Consider the following 25,468-nt stretch of genomic DNA (forward strand, 5'->3'; position numbering starts at 1 on the left):
GCGTTGGAACGTGTAGAGAAAACGCGTGTATCGAAGGAGCCTTAGAGTTACGTTCGACGCTCACTGCATCACTAATGAACATTATGGTCATATCGTCTCTAGTTTGAATGTACTGTTGGATAATCTTGTACCGTTTGCGTTTAGATACTCTGTAATTCTACTCCCAATATGAGGTAAAGCGCGTGTCTTTGTGCGGCAAAGTCTGAGAAGACACCTTTAGGGTAACATACTATGTTTGAAGCTCAAATGAAAAGAAAATTGAGTTGGTTAGGCACACTCGATATAACTCACTATAATTGTGAGACTTTTGTCGAATTTTTTTTTATTGTTTGTCGATGTGTACGGGCTGATCATTGTCTAAGCACTTATGTCTTCTTTTGTCCATTCCATGGCATTCCAAGTTTTCATAAGAGTAGCACACCAATGTACGCCGAAAATTGAATTATTGTTACTATTGTATTGTATTGAATACATTATCGTATTAACAACGTAGCACGATAAAACGAAATCGTGACATACCTCTCTCAATTTGTAAGGCTTTCAGACAACATGTGTCGTGCTGGTTAAAAACAGGAAAATAGTACCAACCGTTTATTTTTTGGTGTGATTATCATCACGTCTTTATTATTCAGTTGTAAATTAAATATCAGTTACAAAGGCTCTTTGTACATAATGGCCGCAATAATGCTTCTGTTTTATATTATATAATATATACTATTGTATCAAATAAACCGACTATTATTTTATTCTTTTATCTTTTTGTACGAACGTGATAAGAAGTCGCTACGTTAAGTGTCAGAAATTCTTCGACGTTTGCAAGTACAAAATAAATTGTATGTAATATCATGATCCATGCGAGAGTTTCTTTACGTGAACATTGCTATCTCTGATGCCCCTTAAAAAAATTGCATATATATATCAACATATGTATGTAATTTGTACATATCCCACCAGGAACAAGCAATGTTTACGAAAGTAAGAAACTGTTACAAAGATTATATTATTGTTATTTTTTTACTATATTATTTCTTTTCACGTTTATTAATTATAAGCCACTACAGTAGCAACATTTTATCATCTACAAAAAAAGGCAGAGGTGTCTTTTGCTTTGCTTTTGTTTCTGCTGTTTATTCTTGAGTTTAAGAACAAACTATAAACAAAAGTGTTGGTAAAGCGTGACATTTCCTCTCCTTTCAAGATGCAATTTCAGATGAAACATGGTTTTCTTTGTTAAAACAGAATTCGACTGCTTGTATATATACGCTATGTATCGGAATACTTCAATATTACATCCGCGGTTACATTACAAAAGATGATTACAAAACGTGATTCCAATACGCAAAGTATTCGTATTTAGCCTGTAAAAAAATTGTCTAATAGATTCATTTTTTCTTCGCCATGTTTTTTTATTTTTCTCATCTCGTTCGACAGTTTTGATAGAAAAAGGCCATATTCCTTAAACGGAAGCGCCGTGTATTTTTAATTACGACTAGTTAAATGTCGCATTTTTTGTACCACGAAGTGCGACCGAGCCCCTGCGACCGGCTGCAGAAAGGCTGTTAAAAGTTCAGAGAACGAGGACGTAATGGCAGGTATCCATGGCTGCTGAGGAATCGTCGGGCGGCTCGCGTCATTTCCAGCTGATCACGCGTGCGTCCACATGCCACTGTTGTCCATTGTGCCTCCAATTGTAGCTGTGATCAAAGAAATCAAATTATGTATCTTTCGGTATTAATCACATAAATTTATCATTAAATTGCGGATTTTTATAAAATTCATATTTTTGTGGACATAATTAAAATAAGAGAATCTGCGGTCTATTTATCATATACTAAGAGCATACGGAAAGAACGGGAGAAATCACATTTTCTATTTTTTACAGAGGAGTGGACTTAAGATTCACATAATTCTCCCGTTTAATCATGATATTTTGAGGGCAGGAGGGCTGTTCAGTCATGGATTTAACCGGTTATTTTCGCTCTTGCATTGTTTTGAATGGAAAGCGATCGTTAATACTGTTGCTTTACCATTACGTTCTCAGCGTGTTGTATTTCTATTGGGTGGGGGGGGGGGGGGGATAAAGGCCTAGTACTGTATGCATGGGGATGGACAGCAAGGCAATGCTATGGACACCTTTGTGAGATATTCCAAAACACGTACTCTGATAGCGGAACGTTAAATTGGTCGTCATGTGATCATCTGATACTTATGATAGGATCTTTGCTATTGGGCTGTGGAAAATACAATGTGAAGAAGCTACAAGCACATGCCATTAAATATATGTTAAATTGCTCCTGCGTAGTACCTGCATACTGGCTATCAGGTAATCGAAGCATGAATTTTATTTTTTAAAAATAGCAATTATTCTTGACCGTGGTATAAATTTGGCCTAACATTACCCTTTACGGTTCGAGTTACAATACTCAACAGACAAAGTAATATTAAAATCAGAAAATCAACAAAAATGCACTTCATACCTTTCTCTTGAGATCTTCATATACGAGATAGTAGATATATTAGCGACATCTAAGATATTTATATCTAAATTAATGCTGGAATTACTACATACGTAAATATGCTTCTTATATTTAAAAAAATTGCAGAATAAACGTTACTAACTTTTAAATATTTAAGATTATCTATTAATCAACCAATTTTGGTAGTTAATATCGACTGACAGAAGCTATGTAATACTACAAGGGTCTAGACTGTAAGGAAATCCGATCTCTCGCGACAGATGTCTTTCAGTATCTAAAAATTAAATGCCACAGTGATGCGAGCAGAAATCTGACACGAAAATATCAAATCTCTAACACGATTAACCCTATCGAGGGTTGAACAGATTTTAGAAAGAAAAAGAAACCACTCACCTTGGCACGTTTGACTGGCCTAAGCGGTAGAGGGCTGAGAATACAACAGGGACTGTCGAACGCGTCGAACGTGATTGCTCTCTTGGCGTTAGGCTTCCGTTGTATGGACACAAAGTCGTGGGAAGTCTAGAAAGGATAGACACACTAGCTACAGCCGGCGATTAAAAGAACGCATTTATAGAAAATGTCTAACTATTCGAAAATTATTCCTATTCTTTTCTTTTTTGAGAAAAAATATTCGACTGACAAGATCTAAAAATTTTCAACGTCAATATAGACTTCAAAAGTCTTTAAGACAGTCAAAAGTCTTACGAAGAAAGAGAAACGGGGAGGGAATAAAAATATAAAGAAAAAGAGGGAGAAAGGACATACTTAGATAGAAACAGAGAGGTTGTGGGGAGCTTTTTCGAAGAATTAGAGGACTGTATGTCAGTTCGATCATTTTATATGTTCATGTTTTTTTCACTGGGGCATATTTCACACTCATGCTAAGATTTCTACCACGTTTCATCGTAGAATGACTAGGCCTTTTAGGTATTTTGCTTTCCCTTTTTTTTTCTCATTTTCTTCGCACGGTTGCGAATTGGTATCGAAGAGAGCGGCATCTCGCGACCGACGGAGTCACCGCTTAAAAAAATTGTTCTTTGGACTTTGTCGACTTTCAGGACACAAAGGATGAGGGATGCAGGATGAAGAAATACTTTGGTACGCTAGGCCAGGCCTGTACAAGGGCGTTTTTACGTTTGAGTTAGTTATGAACATGCGGCAACTCAACGTTATTACCAAAGGAATAAAAAAAAATATATATATATAATATGTATATATATTAATATGATAATAAATAAACGTTATCTTTTATTTCTAATATATATATATGTATCTATATATATATATTATATATAATTATACGAGACATGATCCGGGAAACGATCGAAGGACGAAGGAGTCGCGAGGATATACAATTTGGAATGTGTACAAAAATGGTTAACGCGCTCCATGCCGCGTGGATCACCGGTGATCCATCCTCCCGTTTAATATTGAAGTTTATTAATGACTAGGGAGACGAAACTAAAACTGGAAACACTTCGGTATAATCGATAGTCTCTTGTAATTAAATATTAAATAATCGTAGTATTTAGATACTAATACTATATTATAAATTTACATACACACATGTTTAACCTGTTGTGCACAGGATTTGTTCTTATAATAACTTAACCACTTTTGAAGGTAGGACTTACTAATAGCATTTTAAAAAAGCTTTTATATAATTGACTATTCCTTATCTTTTTATATAACAATAAATAATAAATTAAGTTTCACTGGGTTAAGTGTTTCCAGTTTACTTCGCTCCCAAAATACTAAATATACACAAATAATTTACACGAATAAACGTCAACAAAATGAAATAAAAAGAAATTAATGACACGAGTCTAAGGTATAATTTAATTCTTCGTAAAATTAATCGTAGAAGGAAAAAACTGAAGCAAACAAAAACAAAACAAGATCGACCATACATATCTACGTACATCGAAACCAAGGAGTCTGGATATTTGCAATGTATGTAGAATATAATATGATGAACATCGGCCAAAAAATAAACATTGTAATACACGCAAAAATATAAATTAAGTACTTCATAATACGGCTCCTTTGAGCCCATTGTTTCCTTAGTTCATGATCATAAGTTTCGCTTCAAGCACATAACATTGTTTCATATGCATAAATAATAATTTAACAAGGTAAGCATACGCGTTGTCAAAAAGAAAAAAATAAATTAATCATATAAATAAATCAAACCGATATTTTACGTCGTTATTAATTGTTAGTCGTGTTACTTTATTATTATAATACTTACGACTTAAGAAAAAAAAAGATCGCTAATAATCTTTGGATTGGACGATACTAGGGCGACAAAAGGAAACCAATAATCATTACAATTACGAAGGACAAATACAAGGTTAATTCCTCGAGCGCCTTGGTTTTATAACATTTAGTCATAAATTAAAAGGAAAGAAAAATCGAAGAGAAAGATAGAGAAGGGGCGAGACATATTTAACGTTAATCGACAGGCAGGCATGATTGAGTAAAATATACTAAACAAAGGAGAGAGAAAGACAGTGTTAAAATAAGAGAGTTAAGAAAAGGCCGGCTAGCGTGTCTAGAGGCGATTGGTACGGGAATAATACCAGGATAGGGCGGGTTGAGTTTGCATCTGTGATTGAGTATGGACATGGTTCTCTACCTTTATGGGGCTAGTTCCTGCTGTTAAGAAACTATCCTCCAATGCCATGGATGCTGGTGAAAATAATACCGATGTGTCCAAACTTTTACTCTGTAATGTAAAGAAAATAAATTAGTGAACTAAATAACAATTTTATATACTAATGTTTAGACTGCGGATTTTTATGCATTAATGGAAAATTTAAAAGTGCAAAAATACATAAGATGTATATAATCTGTAAAAGTACATAAAATATTCGAAATAGGATATTCGTTTTAATATGTAACAGATAAAACAATTCTTTACTTAAATCCCGTTTTTTAAAGTATATTTATAAAAATATGAATTTTGCATAAATATTCGCTAATGTTACACTCTAAATATCGACATACAACTTACCGGCGTTTCTACAACGAAACTTATTTCGGAATTATCCTGGGAAGCGTTCGCCCAGGCTTGACAGAGAGCTTTACGCGCTCTCTTTCCACCAGGAGCGCTATTTTCTTTACCCCGCCGTCTAATCGTGCTGTAACCAGAGTCTTGAAGGATGGTGCTAGTCCCTGCTAGACATTCACGGTCGGTTTCTTGTTTGATGATCTCCGTTAGAGCATCCAGACGACTTGGGGTGGCAGGTAACTGAGTAGTCGCGCCGCTGCGCCGTTCTAATTCTGCTAACGCGTTTTTGAACGGTGTTGGCGTTCTCGGTGTGTTCCCATCTATGACAAAAATATAATAATAGTAACAATATACAGTCTATCAAGTTCCAGATAAAATTAGAAAGCTAGGAACGAAGGATTCTATCAAAAACCTTACCATTCTGACTTCGTCGCAGACCAGTGGGTTGTGGTGTGGTGAGTGGACCAGGGCTGCTACCTTTAGGAGTACTTGCCCGTGGCCAGGGGGAGGTTTCAGGACTCAGGCTGTTCAAGAACTGTGACGGACTGAATGGCAATTGTTTGATGGGCGTGGATGGAGTGGTAACGCCAGATTGTTGCTGTTGTTGGTTTATTAACAAGTAATCAGACTGGTTCATATTCTCAGGTATTTCCGTCCTCTGCTGAAGGACCTGAGTATTTCTACGTCGACGGAGAATAGGGGGTGGACTGCTCCTTTCTTTCTCCGCTATGGCTTCTGGCATTTCCTCCAGGTCTGGCATGGGCATTAGTCTAATTTCTGAATTCTTTGAACTTGTCGCTTCACCTTGTATTTGCATATCAAAATACCTATATAAATAGACGTGTTAGTAAATGGGTAACTTCATTAAATACTTGAAAATTCTTATTTTTTAAACTTGTTTAATAACATACTTTGTAAAAGGTGAAATTTGTTCAGTCTTGACTCGAGAAGAACTTCCTCTTTTTGAAGGAGTATCTACTCGAGATTCGTTATTGTGCGGCCGTTCATTCAGATTCAGAAGACCTTGGAAAGTTTGGTTATTTTGTTGATTATCCCAAGCCCTACTCCAGTCCAGCTGGTCGATACCCAGAGTCTGCTGCTGCATAGTGGACACAGTTGTGCAGTTTTCGTTGTTCGCCGAATCTACCTTCAGACGACCTGAGATTTCCTCCTCTGCTTCTTTAGAGAGCACCGACGATTCTGTAGCTTTTCTCCTACCTCTTCCTGTAAGAGGAATTCACTTTTATCAAATGTTCCATTTTTTGATGATCTAACTTTTTACAAAAATATATCAATTTCAGTTAGCTAAATTAATATTCTTCTTTATCACTATTAGATTATATTTCAATTAAAATTTAAAAATTGAAGATAAAGATTGAAAATAGGAATTAATACAGATTATTTTTCAAACTATATTCACGTGGATTTTATTTATTACATTCGTAGAAAATGTAAAGATGCAAAAATGCATATAATGCACATAATATGTAAAATCACATAAATTATCCAAATATCCAAAATATAGCCCTATTTTAGTTATAAAATATGAAAATAAAATAAAGGTTTCATAAAACTATAAATTTGCATAAATATTGGCATTCTAATAATAACATAATCAATGGATTGATAAGAACCTCTTGTGCTGGTGGGTCTACCACCATCTTCAGTTTCATATTTTCTCCTCATAGTGCTATTCCAATGATTTTTTATAGCATTATCCGTCCTGCCCGGCAGTAGTTTTGCTATTTTCGCCCATTGGTTTCCCACCCTGCGGTGAGCTTCCACAATAATCCTGTCCTCCGCCTCTGTCCACGCAGTTTTCTTGATGCCCGGATTCAAATGGTTGTGCCATCTTTCCCGACACTGCTTACCGATACGGCCCTTTAGATGTCGGGCAATTAATGTCCACTTCTTCGGTCCGTATCGTTCCACTAATTCTACTACTTTTTCGTCCTCCTGCGAATGTCACCGATCATCAGTACACGGAATGATTCGAGTACTTATGGTTGATGGATGAAACTACTGATAGGACATTAAAATTGATTCTCATGTATTTTATATGCTGACTTTTCCATTTTCAATATATGACTACTTTAATATTTGTTTTTATAATTGGTATTGCCGTTTGAAAACTAGATGTCGCGACTGATATAGGATTCAGAATCTTGACTGTAAGTTTGGTGAAGTTTTGATGTAAATTGACAATAATCATTTTTAGTACAAAGATAAATTAGGAGAGAATTTTTGGGAGAAATTAGTTAAAAACCAGAGTGCAAAAATTTTAGTATTAAACCAGAACTTTACTTGTCGACTGAAAAATCTCGATTAAAGAATGTCGACTTTTCACCAGATGCGACATCCTGCTCCCTGAAAAGCAACCAAAGCGCCGTGAAAGTTCTGATCGGACGAGTTCTCACCGGAAGGCAGGTCCAACACGCGAGTAATTTCTCGAAGGCGAGGAGAAGAGTCGAAAGAAGGTAAGAGAACAAGGCGGTAGGTCCAGAGAAGGCGGCGGAAAGGAAAGGAGAAGAGGACACACGCGGAGATGATCCTCGAGTGCACCGAGGGAAAGAAGCAACGAAAACAGTGAAGAAAGGACAGAGGGGAAAGAGGATGCAACGAGGACGCTCCTACACCATGAAGAATCAGGTGCACACCAATATAGGGCCTCTTCATGACGGAGTGTACGCGACTTTCAGAGGCTTTACTTGCCCTTGGCTGTTGCCAAGTGCATTGGCACGACGACGACGCAGCATCTCCGCGGACCTCTCGTGGCTCTTTTTCTTGTTGCATACCCCACCGTGGCGACCGTCGGCGGACAGAGGGAGAGAAAGAGAGCGCTGCCTCCGCTACGTGTAGGCGTACGTGTTGTGCAGGGCCGTGCCGTTATGAATTCAAACCTTCAAGCTTTAGATGCACCCAAGAAGAACCATCTTGATCGTTACTGGTGCGGAAGTGATGACCTTGGAGCGTTTTAAGTCGAAATTGGTATTTAGGTTAGGTTTCCGTTGGACAAAATTAAATTGCATAGGTTTAGGACATTGTTATTATTGATGGCAATAATAGGTCAATAGGTCTCATAGCACAGGCTCATGGTGACATCTGGTGGTCAATAGAGGAAACGCTTGATGTGTATATTTACTCGGTATTTATAGACTACCTGATACAGATACATTTCTTAAAGCAGATATGAAAAACTTAAGACAGTTTCCTTGTTCCAGAGGGAAAGTTACAAGGAACCGTTACGCGATCGTCAATTCAAACGTCTCCTCTGCCAAATACGTGGACAGACCTGCCCATGATGGGTGAAGGGGTGTAACGGATCTTCCCGAACTTTCGCGAAATCTGGACTGGTTGGCCATCCGGTGAAAAGCAGGTTGATATAACTTAACCTTTTATTACAATGTGACTATATCAAACAAAGGTATACATATATATAACCCAAATACTAGTTACTAACGATAACATAATATTTTCTTAATTTCTATTTAGAATTTGCAATACTGAACTAGAGTCCTAAATTAGAGTAATCTTAACTTCTAAATTAGGATCTACATATATAGAACAGTAAAAGAATCAAAGATTTCTCACTTTATACAAAGGAATACAAAATAAAAAATGTGTAAATTCGTCTTTACTTATAAATACTAAATAAGAATTTAATTTCATTAATTTACCTCTTTTGTCCATGGTCCCTTGACCAATTCCGGATTCACAACCTTCGCCCATCTTTGCTGACACTGAACGTCACTTCTGTCTGGGAAGTGGCCAGCTATGACATCCCATCGAAGTCCGGTCCCAAGTTGCTCGGCGTTGCTTACTAGCTGCTTCAACAGACCGTCCTGAAACCGTCCATTTAAATGGAACATATATTACACATAGGTAGGAGCAATGTAACGCTGTAAGGTGGTAACTTAAAACTTCACATGCAATGCAAGATATTTTAACAAACATTACCCTGTCTTAAAACAGGTGCGTGTGAAGAAGACCATTGACTTGCTGTGCTAAATTCATGTTAATAATTTTACTCGTGCAATGTATACTTCCGATTTAAACATTCGAGAAAGGCATCATTTTTAGTTATGTTAATTTTTGGAGGATATCTTTTAATTTAATATCTGCAGTATAATTTTATTTTTTTTTTAATTGAAAGTTCCAATTTTTTTGCAAATTAATCAGATACGTTCTTGTGAAAAATATTATGCTAAAAGTAAAAAAAAATGATGTACATATGAAGATGAAGCTTAATTGCAACATTAACCTTTTATGATATGGATGGAATTATAATTAGAAACGAATATGGAGAAGTATAAAAGTTGCAGTCTTTTTTGCAGGTTTGTTTGGCACGTTTTTATGGAAGAAATTAAACTAGAAATACGAAGAAAAAAACGAAACTCATATTGAGATGAAGCTTAATACTTTAGTACTATAACATTTACTATATGGATGTGGTTGTAATTAAAAAGTAATGTAGAAATGATTCTATCGTACGAAATTATAAAATGATGCAGATATTTCAAATTTCAAATACCGAGGATTACACGATACCATAGAGATACTGTAGATTCAAGAAGAGAATAGAAGAAGAAATAGGGAATAAAATATTCCAAATTTTAAGATGGATGTATGAGAATTTTCACTTGGCAATTGCATCAGATTAAAGAAGAGAATAAGAAGAGAGAGAATGAAAAAAGTCATGTAACAAATGGGATCGATAGGCCTATGTGATGTTTCCCACGGGAAACCATACGGCGCTGCCCGTTCTTTATAGCCGCGCATATGACTATGGGGTGGTCGAGGGCATCTGCCCGCGAACGTAACTCGTTGTAGAAGGTACGAAGGGTGGACCTTTTTTCGAGGCCTATGCTCATTGTATCCTCCCCTTTCGCGTTACATCCGATCAAAGTCACGGTATAATGACGCGATCACGTGTGCATTCTCTCAGCTATCAAGGTGCGTCACAGAGAAACAGGGGAAAGGAAAATAGCGTGGAACATTTTTCTTATCACGGTGACCAATGAACTTTGGTCCAGTTCAATTTCTCTAAATAGTTTCACGAAAATTCTTTTAGGGGGAATCAAATTTTTAGGGGGAGATTACAAATTTTTATTATTTTTTAATTTTCTCTAGACTGAACAAATTCGCAACGTTTAAATTAGCAGTCATATTTATAATTTTAGAAGTAAACAAAATCACTAATTCTTTCTGCTATTTTTTTTTTTGACAGTGTTTACAACAATGAAAAAGTTTGCAACATTTGAGTTAGAGATGCGTGTATTGTGTATACATAATTATAAAAGTAAATAAAAAATTCAAATTTAAATGTTTCAGAATATGTAACATGGGATTTCCGATTGATTACCTCCTCTTTGGTCCATCTTCCTTTGTTTATGTGTTTTCCTTGACCATTACTGCTTGCATTTGTCGTGTTTGGATTCTGCGACTGATTGCTGGCTCCACGACAAGCAATGATATTGTACTCGTTGTCAGACTCTCCCCCGCTACTAGAATCGTAACCAGAGCGCGATCTAGAGAAACAGAAAGAACATTGTTTTTCAGTAACTTGAAAATCATAAACGTGAAATTCGTGATTAAAGGTATATCACAATTGAAGTTTGATTTACAATAACGTTTACACCTCAAGAAAAATATTTTTCCAAATATGTATTTATTAAACTTAAAATTAAAATTTACAAATGTATTTTGTATTTTAATCTGGAATGGCCACAAATGCCTTCCTAATAATTGTCATTTCATTTATTTCATTTCTTAGAGAAATAAAAGTGAAGAAAGTGTAACAAAATGTTAAAGCCAAAATCTATTTTTGATTAATATTTTATAACAATATTGAAACTAGAAAGTGATACATAAGAAATCTCTCTTCAACAAAAATTCTCACACTGACGTTACGAAACCTTTTTTTTTTTTTTTACAATACAATCCAATTTGAAGATGAGTGTGGTTCAAGAGGGATGTAAAAATTCGCGAAAAAATCGAACGTGCGAACGTGTAACGGATATAGCTATTTTTTTTTTGTCCGTACAAAGGCGAAGACGGGAAATCATGGATGGCTGACCATCCATCCTGCGCGCGCTTCTTCCTCTTCTTTGTCGAAGGAACTATCGCGCACTCACCACCCCTTTGTTCTTCACCCTTTCCTAAAACCGCCAACCAAGAGGCAATCTTGACCACAGTCTGGCCAGTGTCAGTTTTTGCGGTTACAAATGGTTTGTTCCTTCATCATCTTCAAGGATTTCCTGTCTACTTCTTCCGCAAATGATCGTTATTCATTCCCGCCCCCCCTCTCACACTATTCCTTAATTTCTTCTCTTTACGAAAGGCTCTTGGTAAAATTTAAAAAGAAAGATAGAATCACCCACTTTTTTACTCAATTTGTCGTTCTTCTTATTCATTTCTTCTTATTCAGTTTGTATTTATTATTTACATAAATGTTTCTCTTTTATATATTTTTCATGATAGGAAACTAAAAGAGCGTCCCACTCTACCCGGAAGTAACTTACACATACAGTAGATATATATAACCTCATTACAGATGAAAGAGTTCACTGTATCTGTCAAGGTCATCTGCTATAATTTCATCAATCAAAACTCTGTTAACCTCAATTTTTTACAGGATGTTCCTTATTTTGAATTTAATGGTATTCGTTCCAGTCAATCAGAAGTACTTTAAGAAAACACTTTTGATTATTAATTTTTATTACTTGAAACTCTTAAAAAACGATTACTGAGAGAAAGATTCTATCTCAAAGATTTTGTCTAATATATAATTACTCATCTAACAATTTCCGTTGTATTTGTTTAATTCCTTGCTCATTTTTCTAAAAAAATAATAGTGCCATATAAGTGTAGTAAAATGACTTCAAAAGGAGCCTCTTTGACTAATGTGTAGAAAGTTTCACATTCGTGGAAAGGCAACAGAGCTGATATTACACAATAATCCATCGTCAAGTGCAATTAGCCAACAGTTGGCTGCACGTTATACCAACGTATTTACATTCCAGCCACTGTGGAGTCTATGTTTGCCGGATGACGTAATTTGACGACGATAACTGGTCAGCTCGAGATGAAACACACACGTATGTATATAACGTTATGTACTCCTCCACATAGAGAAATCAAACGCAACGGTCCGAATGCTTGTTATGTTTACTGTTTCAGGCAGGCCACGACCGGCATTTCCGCTGCACGCAGCTATATCGTGCGAGCCTTCACCAAACGGCGCTCGTTTAACCCCTTTGTTCCGTCAGAGTACGCTGCAAAGACACCGCAGCGGCGCCCGAGCGAAACCGAGCACAAAAGTTCACTATACCGAACCGTTGGTCATTGTTCTGACACAATTATTTCGAATCAACGTGCAGAAAATGATGTAATATGATCTCCAATATTTTAAACAGACCTATTACACTTGACATTGCTGGATACATAATAATACAAAATTTGGAATCGTTATATATTTTATGGGAATCAAGAATTTAAAACAAGTTTTAATTGGAATTCTATTAGTTTAGAAAATATCTTTATCAAAGATTTATTAAAATAAAGAAAGTGCAACTAAAGTTATATAATGATAAATATAATAAATATTAATAACTATAACTATTCCTAATTTTCATTTTCACGTTAATTATACGTGACGAATTCATACTGCGTTCCCATGTATCAAAAGATGTGCCATCATCCTTATTAGTACTAAAATATCATAACCTTTATACTACCGAAACAAATCAAAAAGCCATTAATCCAACCGATAAGCTGACAGCTGAAGTTTTTTTTTTATAATCCTAGCGTTAAATTTGCAAATTAGACCCGTCTTTCGAAATTTAATTATAATATAACAAACTCACTAATTGATGGAAGCGCAACGGCAAGAAATAATTGCTGCCTATTACTGCGATATGGTAAAAGTAGGATTCCAGCGCCGGAAATTACCAGTTACCCTTGAATCCTTAATTAACAAATTTTGATGGACTCATCGTGATTGATTATAATCTTTACTAATAATGGATGCTACCATTTTTTTTATTATTATTTATTACTATTTAATAATTGATACATATTTTACTATTATTTGGTAATCTTTATTTCGATCAACTAAGAAGCAATATAGAGCCGAGGGGTATCTCTGTAGGCTCAGGGCGGAAAATAATGACAACGATAAGGTTCACCAACCATCTGCGTTTCGCATATGTTTATATGACGCGTATACTTGTGGCATCCTACAAGCGCTATCGTTCCATAACCTTCCATTGTAAGTACTTCATTGCCAGATATATACATACATGCATACACACATCACATAGCCACCTTCTTCTCTCGGTACGCGCAGCTGCTTGTTGGTGAGACAGAAAGAAAGGGGCGAGTGCACTAGGGTGAAAAAGTACCGAAGAGCATGAAAAGAGAATCACTAAATTTGCTTATACTCTATTAGGCTTCACTTATCATGAATTCAAAAATGTTTCGCCAATGGAAGGTTTACGATATGCCTCTTTTATCTTTACATTTGTTATTTGTACTAGTATGTGTACACAAGTGTGTTTTGAAAGCGATCATTTTGTTATTAAACCATGTTTTCTTTTCGTGTCGTATCGATGTCCAACAACGAAAGCAGCGATCACTATCCCAGTGAAACTTCTTGGAATTCTTCATCCATCACCGAAGTAGGTATCGAGATAAGAAAACGAAAGTACTTATGTATGTAAGTCCCATGAAAGTCAGCGGCAAATCAGGCGTCACTAGTTTACATTTCATTAAGCCATTAAGGGCAGTGAAATAATGCGTACAAAATATGTAAACGAAAAATTATTCCACGTAAACTCACAATACGCACCGAATTTGAAGATCTGAAAATCCGAAAATCTGAAGATCTCAAAATTTAAAAGTTCGAAAGTTTGAAAATTTGAAAATCTGAAAATAAAATGTTACCTTAGCGCAATATTAATCCTTATTGAGACAAAAAATCTCACAATTCTTTCTCGTCTCGATTAAGCGTCTATTTAACAACCAATAAAATCTTGAATATAACCAATAGAAATTCCTCTTTTTATCCCTTCCAGTTGTTTCCTGGCCTTAAAAGACCGATACCATAGAACACGCATGCGCATATTTACTCAGGCAAGCACGTGGCAACCGTGCTACTACAGGAAACGCGCGTTTTCATCTTCGCAGCTGTTTTCACGTCGGTGAGAGAAATTCGTATAAAACGCAATCGATGCACTCTGTAATTGAGCTTTTAATTGGCGGAGGCTAGCAATGCAATCTTCGCTGCCCGAATACGATGACTTTCTGCAGGTGCACATATGTTTACGTTCCCGGCTGTAGACAAGTCGGGAATACGTTATGAAGCGTTCACTCACGAGGGAATGCTAGGAACTGAAAGGGGAGTGCCGCCGTTCAGGTGGAATGTCTTCTGCATACAGGACGTGTCGCTTAAAAAAAGTGAACACTGCAAAATTCGTGAAACTATGCAAACAAATACTTGCCGGTGATTTGTCGCTCCACTTGCACGTGACAGGGTTGATTGAGCAACCATATTGACTTTTATATACCTTCTTTTAACAGAGCTTTTAAAATTTAAAGCCTCGTCATTCAAATTTATAGACAGGATTTTGGAGGTTAGACGCCATTTCTGTCAAGATTATAGTATTGTAAATTGTAAAAGAATATATTTGTTCATAATTGTGATTTGTGTAAGATTAGTAATATTTATATATAGTTGCACACACAAAAATGGTTTTCCAAAATTTGAATAATATTGTCATAGTAATAAATGGACTATAGATAATAATATTTGTTATAGAAAAAAACCGACTTACAGGCGATGAATTTCAATGTCTAGAATGTCATAGACTTCCATGACATGTCGAGGTGTCTAATCGCGGTATATCTCTTCACAACGTGTCTTCCATGAGAATTTGCTAGATACACAGTCAAGCTGATACCAGCCATATTTGAATTCGTAAGTTGACAGACTCCTAAATGTCATTTCTACGAAAAATAGCTATTAACAATGTTAAAAAACACAACTAATATTAGACATAAAATATATTTAAATGTATACATGGGTAAAATGTTATATATTATAATAGAATAATATTCCTTGTGCGCATGCGCAGTTACAATAACAATCACATAGAACAATTGAACAACCCTTTTTTCGGGTGCAGTAGAATTTCCATGAAAACAAATCCTCAGAATACAAGAATGGAATGCACAAATCGCATTTTTGTGCATCCTCCTTTTCACTTTCTACTTTGTATGACTAAACGAGAGTCTGGAGCGGAGGCAGAACGTGCGCAGAATGGTGGAACGTCTGTCCGGTATTCGACTGGGCTTCATTCAAATTTGAAAGTAAGAATGGAGGAGACGGTGCGAACCACGTGCACTTGATACACCTCGTCACGTGTGAACCAACACGTCATAAATGTACGAAACACATGAATTATTTTTCCACAACACACAATTATTAAAATACTTTAATAAACAAAATATGCCAAAAGAACAAAAATGTGAATAACTATCATTATTCAATTTATCAAAAAATTCATACCATCAGTGAAAAAATGTTCAGAATGGGGAAGAAAGAATAAATTAGCGAATGAGATAGAATAAACAGAAGAAGGAGACAAGAAGACTGCTAAAAAAGAGAACACACTATATTTTGCCACGTTCCGATGTCTCTTGGTCCAGCTTTCGCGACCAACTCTTTACTACCTACTTAGTCGTGACGCGCGAAAAAAAAAGGACAGAAATATCGCTGGGAATCGCAAATACACAGTCGGAGACGATCGGTATCCGTTCCTCCTCCTTTTTTTTCACTCGCGTTATGTAAAGGCTTTCGCCTTCGTGGAAGTTCTAACGGTCGCGGATATCCTTGAGTTTAAATCCCGAGACACGTGGCTAGACGCAGGACTTCCTCCGGCATTCTCACGATCCGCGAAAATATGTGCGCACATCGTATATACATATGTATGTATATGTACACCACGGTGCGATAGCCGAGAGAGGTTATATAGATAGAAAGAATCAGCACTGTGCGAACGTACGATGTTTGTTAACCCTGAATGGTGGTGGTGTGATTCCCTTCACGCCTCACCACGTCGAAAGTATCGCGAATAAATTACAAAAATGACCGCTGTCATGAATATTTATACGGAACAGACATCTAACGTTTTTTTATTGATGACGATTGCGAAAAACGATGTAGGATGAGATCGGTCATCGTTCGAGATACCATCAAATTGATTTAACTTGTAAAGCAATCAAGCACGAAGCATATGTAATATAGTGACGAAACTGAGTACTTAAAATTTGATGGCACTGATAACTATACTATTTTAATTTTTGTAGTCGATCCTAATTAATTGTAGAATCTGTTTCTTTCCATTTCTATCTTTATTTTATTTATGTAATCCAAATGTGGAATTTTGGTAAAAAGATTGGTAGATAAAATGGTCAAAAATAGTGTAAAAAAAAAGGAAACGGAAGCAGACGGAATGCTGAAAGAAGATGCGGGAGCGATAAGTCGAAGAAAGGGCACGTGGACAGGCGAAGAATAACTGATAAAATCATCACGATTTTACCTAACACGTGACACTCGCGGTGGAAACAAGGGACAAGCGAAACGACTCAACCGAGACACTCATTAATCAATTTAGGACACTAACTCCATACGTGGAGTAAATGGGGTGATAGAGAGGGAACACAGAGAAAGAGAGAGAAAGAGAGAGCAAAATTCGAAGGGAACACGCGAGAGGACAGGGTGCGAATGAGAACGCAAAAGGAAGATAGGAATAAGTAGTGGTGACACAGGAAAGAGAAGGGTAATACGCTAGCGGATCACGTCGGATTTTATATCTTCCTATCCTCTTACCTCGGTGCTTCTCACTTCCTGTTTGGTCAAAAGGGTAATTGTAATTTCCTGACCTAACCGCTAAAACTTCTACAGGACACTCAAATTATGATGCAAAGAAAAATTAAAAAACAAAGAAGGAAAATTAAGTGGGTTTCATTGTATGATAATTTACCAACTAATAATATCATTAGTAATATTAGCAAGTGTCAAATTGTAGGTTATAGACATCTACTATATAGCGTCAAAATTTCACATCGGGTAGTACTATCAACTGTCTTATAATTTGTAGAATTGATCTGTGTAAAACAACACTTGTTTTATTGTCAAATTTGTTACTGGTATGCACAATAATATTAGCACTCATAATTTATAACTTGTAATTTGTAAGATTTTACTAATAATATTAGTTCAATTCTTCAAGAAACCTCAGATTATTTTGATGAAACAAATTAAATAGAAGACTGGCAATATTTTAACTTCGGTAAACTCTAATGAATAATTCTACCTCAATACATTTGTAATGATACATTTTTATGTAGAAATGTTTTGTTTTAGAAATTCGCACGAATTGAGAATACAAGAGTCAAATCCACCTCTCCTCCCCCCGTTTCTTTCAAGTTTAGCTGTCAAGCGAATTGAACGTATCGGTTGCTAAGCTCCCTTCTCTCCCCAAATCAGCATGCGAAACTACTGTCGGAGGTCGAGGACGTCCGGTCAAAATTTCCAATCGGCTGGTTTAACCTCGGCGACAAGAAAGCGCCGTGCCGTAGTTGCGAGGCGAAATGAATGAACAAGCTCTCACACTTAGCGTTTACTTGAAAGGTGGCGACACAAGCAGGTGCTGTGCCACAGCTGTCCCCTTTGTCTAGGACTTCGGACGCTATATGACTAAAGTGGTCTGTATGATCTCAATGACAATTATTCCAATGAAATTCGATAACTATTATCTGGTATTAATCTTCATTAAGATTTATGCTTTCACATGTGTTGTTTCCTAATCTTAAGATATGTAGATTTAAAAGTTTTACTCATTTGGTTAATTATTAGCATCAATAATATCTAACAAGAATATTATGGAAAATTATCGTTTTTGTTAGCGGATATTGAATCTTAAGATAGAGAATACTTTTAATTTCAATATTTACTTCCAACTACAGAAGACTATTCTAAGACTATTCTAACCATATAAGATTTATGAAATTACTTGTTAGGTATAGAGGGCAAAAAAAACTATTCAGTACTTAAGAATTTAACAAATATTAAATCATTTACACCCAACAATATTTTATTGTCCACAAATCATGTTTGTGACAGATACCGACTAACGGTAAATATCGTCCCAACTTAGTGTATTTTTCATTACATCGATCGGTTCATCAAAGAAACAAGGTGTTACCAAGGCAACGAGGTAAATCTTGGTGAATTTCAGATAATAAATACCTATTGGCCCAACAGAACGCGGTAAGAAGAGGGTTAACGAAGCTATTCACTGAACGATATTGCATCGTGGATACGCGATTACACGTTCATTTCCCCCTCTGCGAATTTTCGAGTTTCACGACGAAAATCGAGCGTCTCGTGAGAAAGCGAGAGAAAAAAGAAACCCATCGTGGCTACGCACACCGCGACTATGGACATCTGCCGAAGTTCCGAACTTTCCCCTCTTTTTGACCACTTCCTTGCGAGTTGTCTGCCGTATTCTCGTCCCCCCTCTTTTACCCCATCGTTTGCAACGAGCAGCCCTAAGGCTAGCAATCTTCCTTTTTCTTTCTTTCACCTTCCTTCCTTCCTTCCGTCCGCCTGTTGCTCGTCACGCAACAATAAGGTTATTGCGCGAACCAGCCGATGTCCCTTCCCAAGTAATGTCCACTATTTGTGTGTCCCATGGTCATGGTTCGTCGGAAAAAGCCAGACAGCAGACCTATAACGCCTCTTTGCCTCGTTTTGTACGTATCCTTCCGAGATCATATCGCCTGGTCGAGAAACGTATCAGAGCTTGGAGAGATATGAAAAAAAGGTATGCATAATGTAACGTTCTGAAAATATCATGACAGATATACGTTTGTAGATGGCGGACCTACTGCAGCGATAATGGAGGATTGTGTACCAAACTGGAGAGGTCAACGTTCGGATTATTGTTCTTCCAAAGAGCTACACGTTTCATTTCGAAATCCTTTAGAAAAAAGTTCTTTTAATAGTCTAATAGTCAATTCTACCTCATTTACATTCTAGGAGATATTTACGAATAGAATTTTTTATCGTAATAATCCTTTTAACCTTTTTGATAATACAGATGGCTATATTTAACTATTATTGTGATTATTGTGATTGACTGTAACCAATCAGAAGCGCTCACTATATAAATACTAAAAGTAATTATAGCCACTCAACATATTGTTTCCTTTACAATATTTTACGCAGTTCACATATTCTTTATGACAGCAGTACATTATATAGCACCCACAGTGCTGTAGTAAAAGTGGTTAATCTCAGATAATTTTTCTCTTTTACGCAAGATTACATATCTCTTCCCTCCGCACGGCATTATATAAACTCAACTTAGACGCTGCGTGACTCGTTAACCAATTAAGGGCCAACTATGTGTTAAGGCAACATTTCATTCAAAATGTTCAGCCACTTTATCTTATATTATTAGATTCTACTTCTTAATATTTGATTATGGAAAGAAACTTAAAAAATTGAATATCTGTTTCGGTACTATACCTCTATACATTCTACAATGTAATTTGAAGAAATTAAAATATTTATAGCATTATAATATAAATCTCTTCTGTATCTCAAATCTCTTGTCTTTTAAATTATGAAAATTATTTTAGATTTCCATAATGTACCTGTCATTATAATATGCAAACTTTAAATCCCTTGCCAAAAGCAGTATGTAATGTATACCTCCTTACATATTTCAATAATATTATATATACACTTTATAGCATAAAGTGATCTACAATCAAAATGTTTATATTATAAATTGCAGCTAATATAAACTTTTATGTATTATCTATTAAACTGCTTGATCCTTAGTAAATTGACGCACCGGATGCTATCCCTCAAGCGGACAAATTCGAAAAGTGTTATCTGGAGAGCGCACCGCTCCTCCGTGGGTAACGGGTCAAGAGTAAGGGTCAATGCAACCGTTATCATCCGGGGCCCCATTTGGTCGCGTGCGACGCGGTTGCCGGCACAATTGATTCTGTCGTCGATTTTCCAAAGTTACAGACCAGGTGCAAGGGATCCATTGGTCCCTGGCCGTCAGCTGCTACCCCCACGACCCACCCCCTCGCCACACAGGCCGACCAACACATGATGTACTCGCGCGTTCCTCAATTTGTGCGTTTAAAAAGCCTCTCGTGCCGCGGAGCCACCGATGAAAGGGAACGCCCTGGTAAAATATGCGGAATTTCCAAGTAGACCGGTGCGCCGTCTTACGGGATCCTATGAGCGCGCTGTTCTATCATCAGCGGGACAGGTGATCATGACAAATTGCCTGTCGGGACCGTACTCTACTTTTACCGCCATCTTACGATTTTCACTGTTCCTCTTCCTTGTACACATTCTTATATTACTTATATTATGAAATATATTATTTTAATCCTAGTATTGGTCATCGTTGGTTTTGCATGACTTTATGCGATAGTATATTTATTTTTTGCTTCGGAACGTATAGTAAAAATTAGATAATTTTTGTTAATAATAATTTTTTTGATACAGAGATTTGAGACTATCCCTGCCCCGTATTACAGAGTTCTTTATTTGGTTTGTTTGGTCGAATTAATTCAATTTTGATATTAAAGGACGAAGAATTTAATACCATGTGTCATGAGAAATATTAGTTGCTAAGTAACTATCTATAAAACGTAGTACTACGATGATTCATGAAGAATTCTCAAACGGTAGAAAATACTGTGTAATCCGTGGATAATCAAGGATTCGATGCCACGAAGCTGTTACGTCGGCGCTGTGGCGAGTTATTCAATGAACCATGTACAGTACACTTTCAATCGGCATCTAGGCACGACTTGTGGTTGCTTGATTCATGAATGGCATTAAGGGAATCTGTCTCGAGCACGACAAGGTGATAAGACGAAAAAAGATTGAATGAGGACGACCATAAGCGAGGAGGATGAGGAAGACGAGTCAAGATCAAGGTCAACGCGTTTCGGAATCTTCGTTCCTTCGCGAACCGGTCGGAGAAATTCCAACAGAATAATTGATAGAAAAAGGAAACTAACGAAGTTCCAATCCTTTATCAAGATAAACCATATAGACGACGATCGAGAAACTTGATTCCTAATGTCAGGTTAGACTATTTAGAAATATCAAATTTTGTGATAGCTGACGAATTAGAAAGCGAATGAGAAATCGTACGAATACACCTGCGATTGTTCCACTGATGGCGAGCCCAATGATAGCTTGTACTACTTGACAACACGTTTTGAAAGTATGGATTAATGACAGCTCGACCCGTACACGGCGCTCGACCCGCCACCTTGTGTTCGCCAAAAGGAGTAACAAAGATAGCCGTTTCAACGAAACAGCCTGTTATGTATTTGGTTCCTAAGCTTATAATAAAAATTCCATCGTAAAGAGATAAAACTTCCGTTCCAATTAGACGCGGCAGAATGTTGTCAAATTTTCTCCTAAACTTTGTATTTGAACTTTACCGACGGACCACACACGCTCTTATATAAATGAATCTCGAAACAAGTCAGAAAGCTAGTACATACATACTTGTACGATTCATTCCGTGAAAGAGAGCCAGATATATATATGTATATTCGAATTTGTTCGGGTTCGAACACGTTCCCCGCGCATAGGGTGCATGGATAGGTATATATCTAACACATACTCACGTAAATATTCGTGTACATGTATGTACGTATGTATATAAGATCAAACGAGGCAGGCAACGACATCAGGGTAGAAGTCCTTATGAGAGACATCTGGCTACCACCTGCCTTGATGCCCTCGCATTGCCAAACTTCCCCCCAATAGAACTCTCCCCGAGCATGCGCACCCGCTCCTATGACGCATACATGTGAATGCACGTGTATATGAAGATGCACGTGTTCGAACGCGTCAAAGAGCTTCACTGTAACTAAATCGTCAATCGAACACACGGATTTTTAGTCTTCCCTCTGTTTCCTGTCTTATTCCTCGAATAATGTCGATGCTTTTTTGCATTTGAGGCCGATGTATCCAGGTTAGGTTAGTAGCTGAAGATTCTACAATTAAACTAGAAAATTTAGATCCATTGCGGATGAGAGATTCCACGTTGATTGATTACATTCTAAATTAAATTTTCAGTTCCAAAAATTAAAAAATTTTCAGTTTCTAGAATTAAAAATGTTCAGTATTCAAAATTTAGATTCTCAATTTACAAAATTCTTAGTTTAAAAATTGCGAAGATGCATAATACAAAATAGTAATTCAATGACACAAATGCATCCATAATTAACAATATATCATTTCATTAACATCCTTCTCGGGATATGACCGACTAAGCTAACCCCGAAACGCGCATATGTCACTTTTAGTTCAAAAGCATGCGCTATAGCAAGATAGGCGAGAGAAATTTTCGTGCCCCTAGAGGTGTATTGGTATTAAAAAAAAGGAGAGAAAAAAGAAGAAAAAATGAAAGAGAGAGAGAAAAGAAAAAAGGGGGAAATCCCCTCAGTAGCGAGCTTCATCCCCCTCGGCTCGGGAGGTGCGCGTCGTGCACCACCACACGCCTTACCCCGTGTACAACAACCAATTGTAAATCGAGCAACGAGCCACCCGGTGCTCGTTCCCATGACAAGTGCGATGGGTATTTTCTCCTCGTGAATCTTTAATTCCACCGTGGGAATCGAGGCTGCACATCGCGAAGAATCAACCTCATGGTTGATCCATGCGCACCTTGCTAATGCCGACTGATTAGAGTATTAGAAAGCCGGAGCACGAATCTCGATTTTATCTACCCCGAGCCGACTCTACGCCACTGTATCGAGTCGAAAGATCGACCCTGACGCGCGTGGAACTGACCACGCGGTACGCGGTAAACTTTCGAGTCTAGACTTGATTATCGACCGATAGTGCTAGCTCGGAATGAACATCGAGTAATTTATGATTTATTAATATTTGAGTGAAATTCTTTCCCTTTATGACGTAGGAAGTTTGTGACATAATACAAACATAACTCAAAATTATAGATTTTTACATTTATTTAAATATCAAATCTGTTATATGATTTTAAAGTAATATTTTAAGAAATGATTCCTACGCTTTTATATCTGTATAAACTAATCTAACCAACCGAGTCACGATTCCAATTCAATCAAAAGCCTAAACGCATAACCTAACGCGTAGTCGAGTGGATCATCGAATCGAATGAGAAATGCATATGATGTAATATAGACAGACAGGCATTAATAAAGGAAAAATTAAAATAAAACGGCGGCACAATGATTGAAGGGAATATTCGAGGGCAAGAGGAGATCATTAGAATTCATCATGTCACCGGGTGAACGAAAGCGGCGTCAGTCTATCATTTGGCCGTCCCTCGGTTGAGAACAATTCGAAAACATATGCTCCGGTGCTTTTGGAAGACTCAATAGAATATAAGAAGGCGTCGCGTCACAGACGAGAAGGCGCGCATGCAAAAGCCTTTGCTAGGCCAAAGTCGTTCCAGACTGCGGTCTTTCTTGACTGGAGCAGATGCTGGAAATCAGGCTCGCTCTTGTGTGTATGCCCTCCTGACGATCGACGACGACGTCGACCCTTGAACGAGTGTACCAAACCCAACATCGAAAATAATGATACGAATGAGGAGAAGAGAACGGGCTGTAGGCAGAAAAGAGAGAGAGAGAAAGAGTGAGAGAGTGCGAGAGAGAGAGAGAGAGAGACGGAGAAAAAATTGTTCTTTCTTCTGGGGGGACTTCCTCAAGAGGCCCAGTCGCGAATCTCGTCAGCAGAACTGGAATCCCTTCGAGAAATTTGTTACTTGACATCTTTTCAGATCTCTTTCCATCTCCCTCTTTCCTTTTTTTCATTGTCTTCCTCTATCTTTTTCTTGTTATACATATTTCTTATGTCGTTGCCTTACAATATTGTCCGCCAGAAGCTTTAAAAAGAAGCACAGCTGCTTAAACGGTTATTTAATTGTCATCTAAAAGAACACTCCTCCGTTACGAATTTAAATGACCACCGGCGCGATCTAGCGGAGATTTTATGCACAGATACGAGGTACCCGAGACGCTGTCACGAATTCTAGGAATTCGTTGTCGTAAAACCCGCTTGAATCTCATCTAAAATTAGATCGATCTGCGAGGATCGTATTCTAAGTTTACTATGCACCCTGGTTGCACCGAGGTAACCTCACGCGTCGGTAGATTCGTTTTTTTAGGAAGTACCACACGCGACGAAAGCGGCGCGATAAAAACAAATCTATCTTTATCTGTTCAAATTCGTTATAATTCTCGATAACAATATTCGATCTATATCATTAATACAATTACATACCATTAGTTTGTTGTACTATTATGACTATATTGCTTATCAATCAATATAAATCATGAAACATGGTATCTTTTCCTAATTTAAACGCTTTCGCAAGCTTTCCTCTAGCATTGTAGTTTCTTAGCAATCCATAAATTCAAGACATTGCTAAGAAACCCAATCACGCGTTTCCTGTCCTATTCTGCCTGTGCAAGTAGCATCCTGCTGCCTCCAGAAAGAGAATAAAACAGTGTCTAAGATCAGACGACGGATTTCCATGAAACGCCTTGAGTCGGTTTCCGGACAAAAGTTACAGCTGAAACACGTTCCGTTTATCTCGTACAACCTACACGTGGATTCGTCTCAACTTTGGCAATCTCTCGTTGACCCAAACCGCATGTCCTTCTCTCTGAACAGATATATCTGTGTACCTATCTCTCTGTTTCGTCCCCACTCCATCACCAAGCAGCGCGCACAGCGGATCATTCACGAAGTAATCACGTGTGTCTTGGGTCTAGTATGATGTTCTCCTCGTTGTAACTCATAATTTCCGCGTTTCACGTTTTTGACGTGATCCTTCCCTTCCCAGGATGGCGCCCAAGTGCGAACTTT

The 25,468-nt window shown here is 37.3% G+C and overlaps 1 protein-coding gene and 3 long non-coding RNA genes across 7 annotated transcripts in view; 3 read left to right on the plus strand and 1 right to left on the minus strand.

Annotated features, from left to right (window-relative positions):
• Positions 1–590: 590 nt before the first annotated feature.
• Positions 591–25,468, minus strand: part of LOC126864406 (transcriptional activator Myb) — a 41,248-nt gene continuing 16,370 nt past the window's right edge. For 2 of the 3 annotated variants that reach the window (XM_050615731.1, XM_050615721.1), the window contains 9 exons: positions 10,853–11,018; positions 9,168–9,332; positions 7,125–7,446; positions 6,402–6,714; positions 5,908–6,317; positions 5,494–5,810; positions 5,116–5,205; positions 2,871–2,996; positions 591–1,694 (listed from right to left, as the gene is read on the minus strand). In XM_050615731.1, coding sequence (XP_050471688.1) covers positions 1,560–1,694; positions 2,871–2,996; positions 5,116–5,205; positions 5,494–5,810; positions 5,908–6,317; positions 6,402–6,714; positions 7,125–7,446; positions 9,168–9,332; positions 10,853–11,018 — 2,044 coding nt within the window. In that variant the 3' untranslated portion in view covers positions 591–1,559. Of the gene's footprint in view, positions 1,695–2,870; positions 2,997–5,115; positions 5,206–5,493; positions 5,811–5,907; positions 6,318–6,401; positions 6,715–7,124; positions 7,447–8,202; positions 8,335–9,167; positions 9,333–10,852; positions 11,019–25,468 lie in introns of those variants that run through there. The other variant, XM_050615741.1, reaches the window with a different exon arrangement.
• Positions 1,701–4,561, plus strand: LOC126864701 (uncharacterized). The gene is made up of 2 exons (XR_007689306.1): positions 1,701–2,323; positions 3,536–4,561. It is a non-coding gene; the product is annotated as an uncharacterized LOC126864701 (long non-coding RNA).
• Positions 7,472–10,830, plus strand: LOC126864570 (uncharacterized). Of its 2 annotated transcripts, XR_007689222.1 has the most exons (5): positions 7,472–7,486; positions 7,841–8,486; positions 8,557–8,635; positions 8,714–8,866; positions 9,256–10,830. It is a non-coding gene; the product is annotated as an uncharacterized LOC126864570 (long non-coding RNA). The 2 variants fall into 2 exon arrangements; XR_007689221.1 differs by having other exon boundaries at positions 7,841–8,635.
• On the plus strand, positions 11,036–15,420 carry LOC126864627 (uncharacterized). Its single transcript, XR_007689259.1, has 3 exons — positions 11,036–12,587; positions 12,670–15,122; positions 15,308–15,420. It is a non-coding gene; the product is annotated as an uncharacterized LOC126864627 (long non-coding RNA).

Source organism: Bombus huntii, chromosome 1 (assembly GCF_024542735.1).
Source record: "Bombus huntii isolate Logan2020A chromosome 1, iyBomHunt1.1, whole genome shotgun sequence".
Taxonomy (NCBI): domain Eukaryota; kingdom Metazoa; phylum Arthropoda; class Insecta; order Hymenoptera; family Apidae; genus Bombus; species Bombus huntii.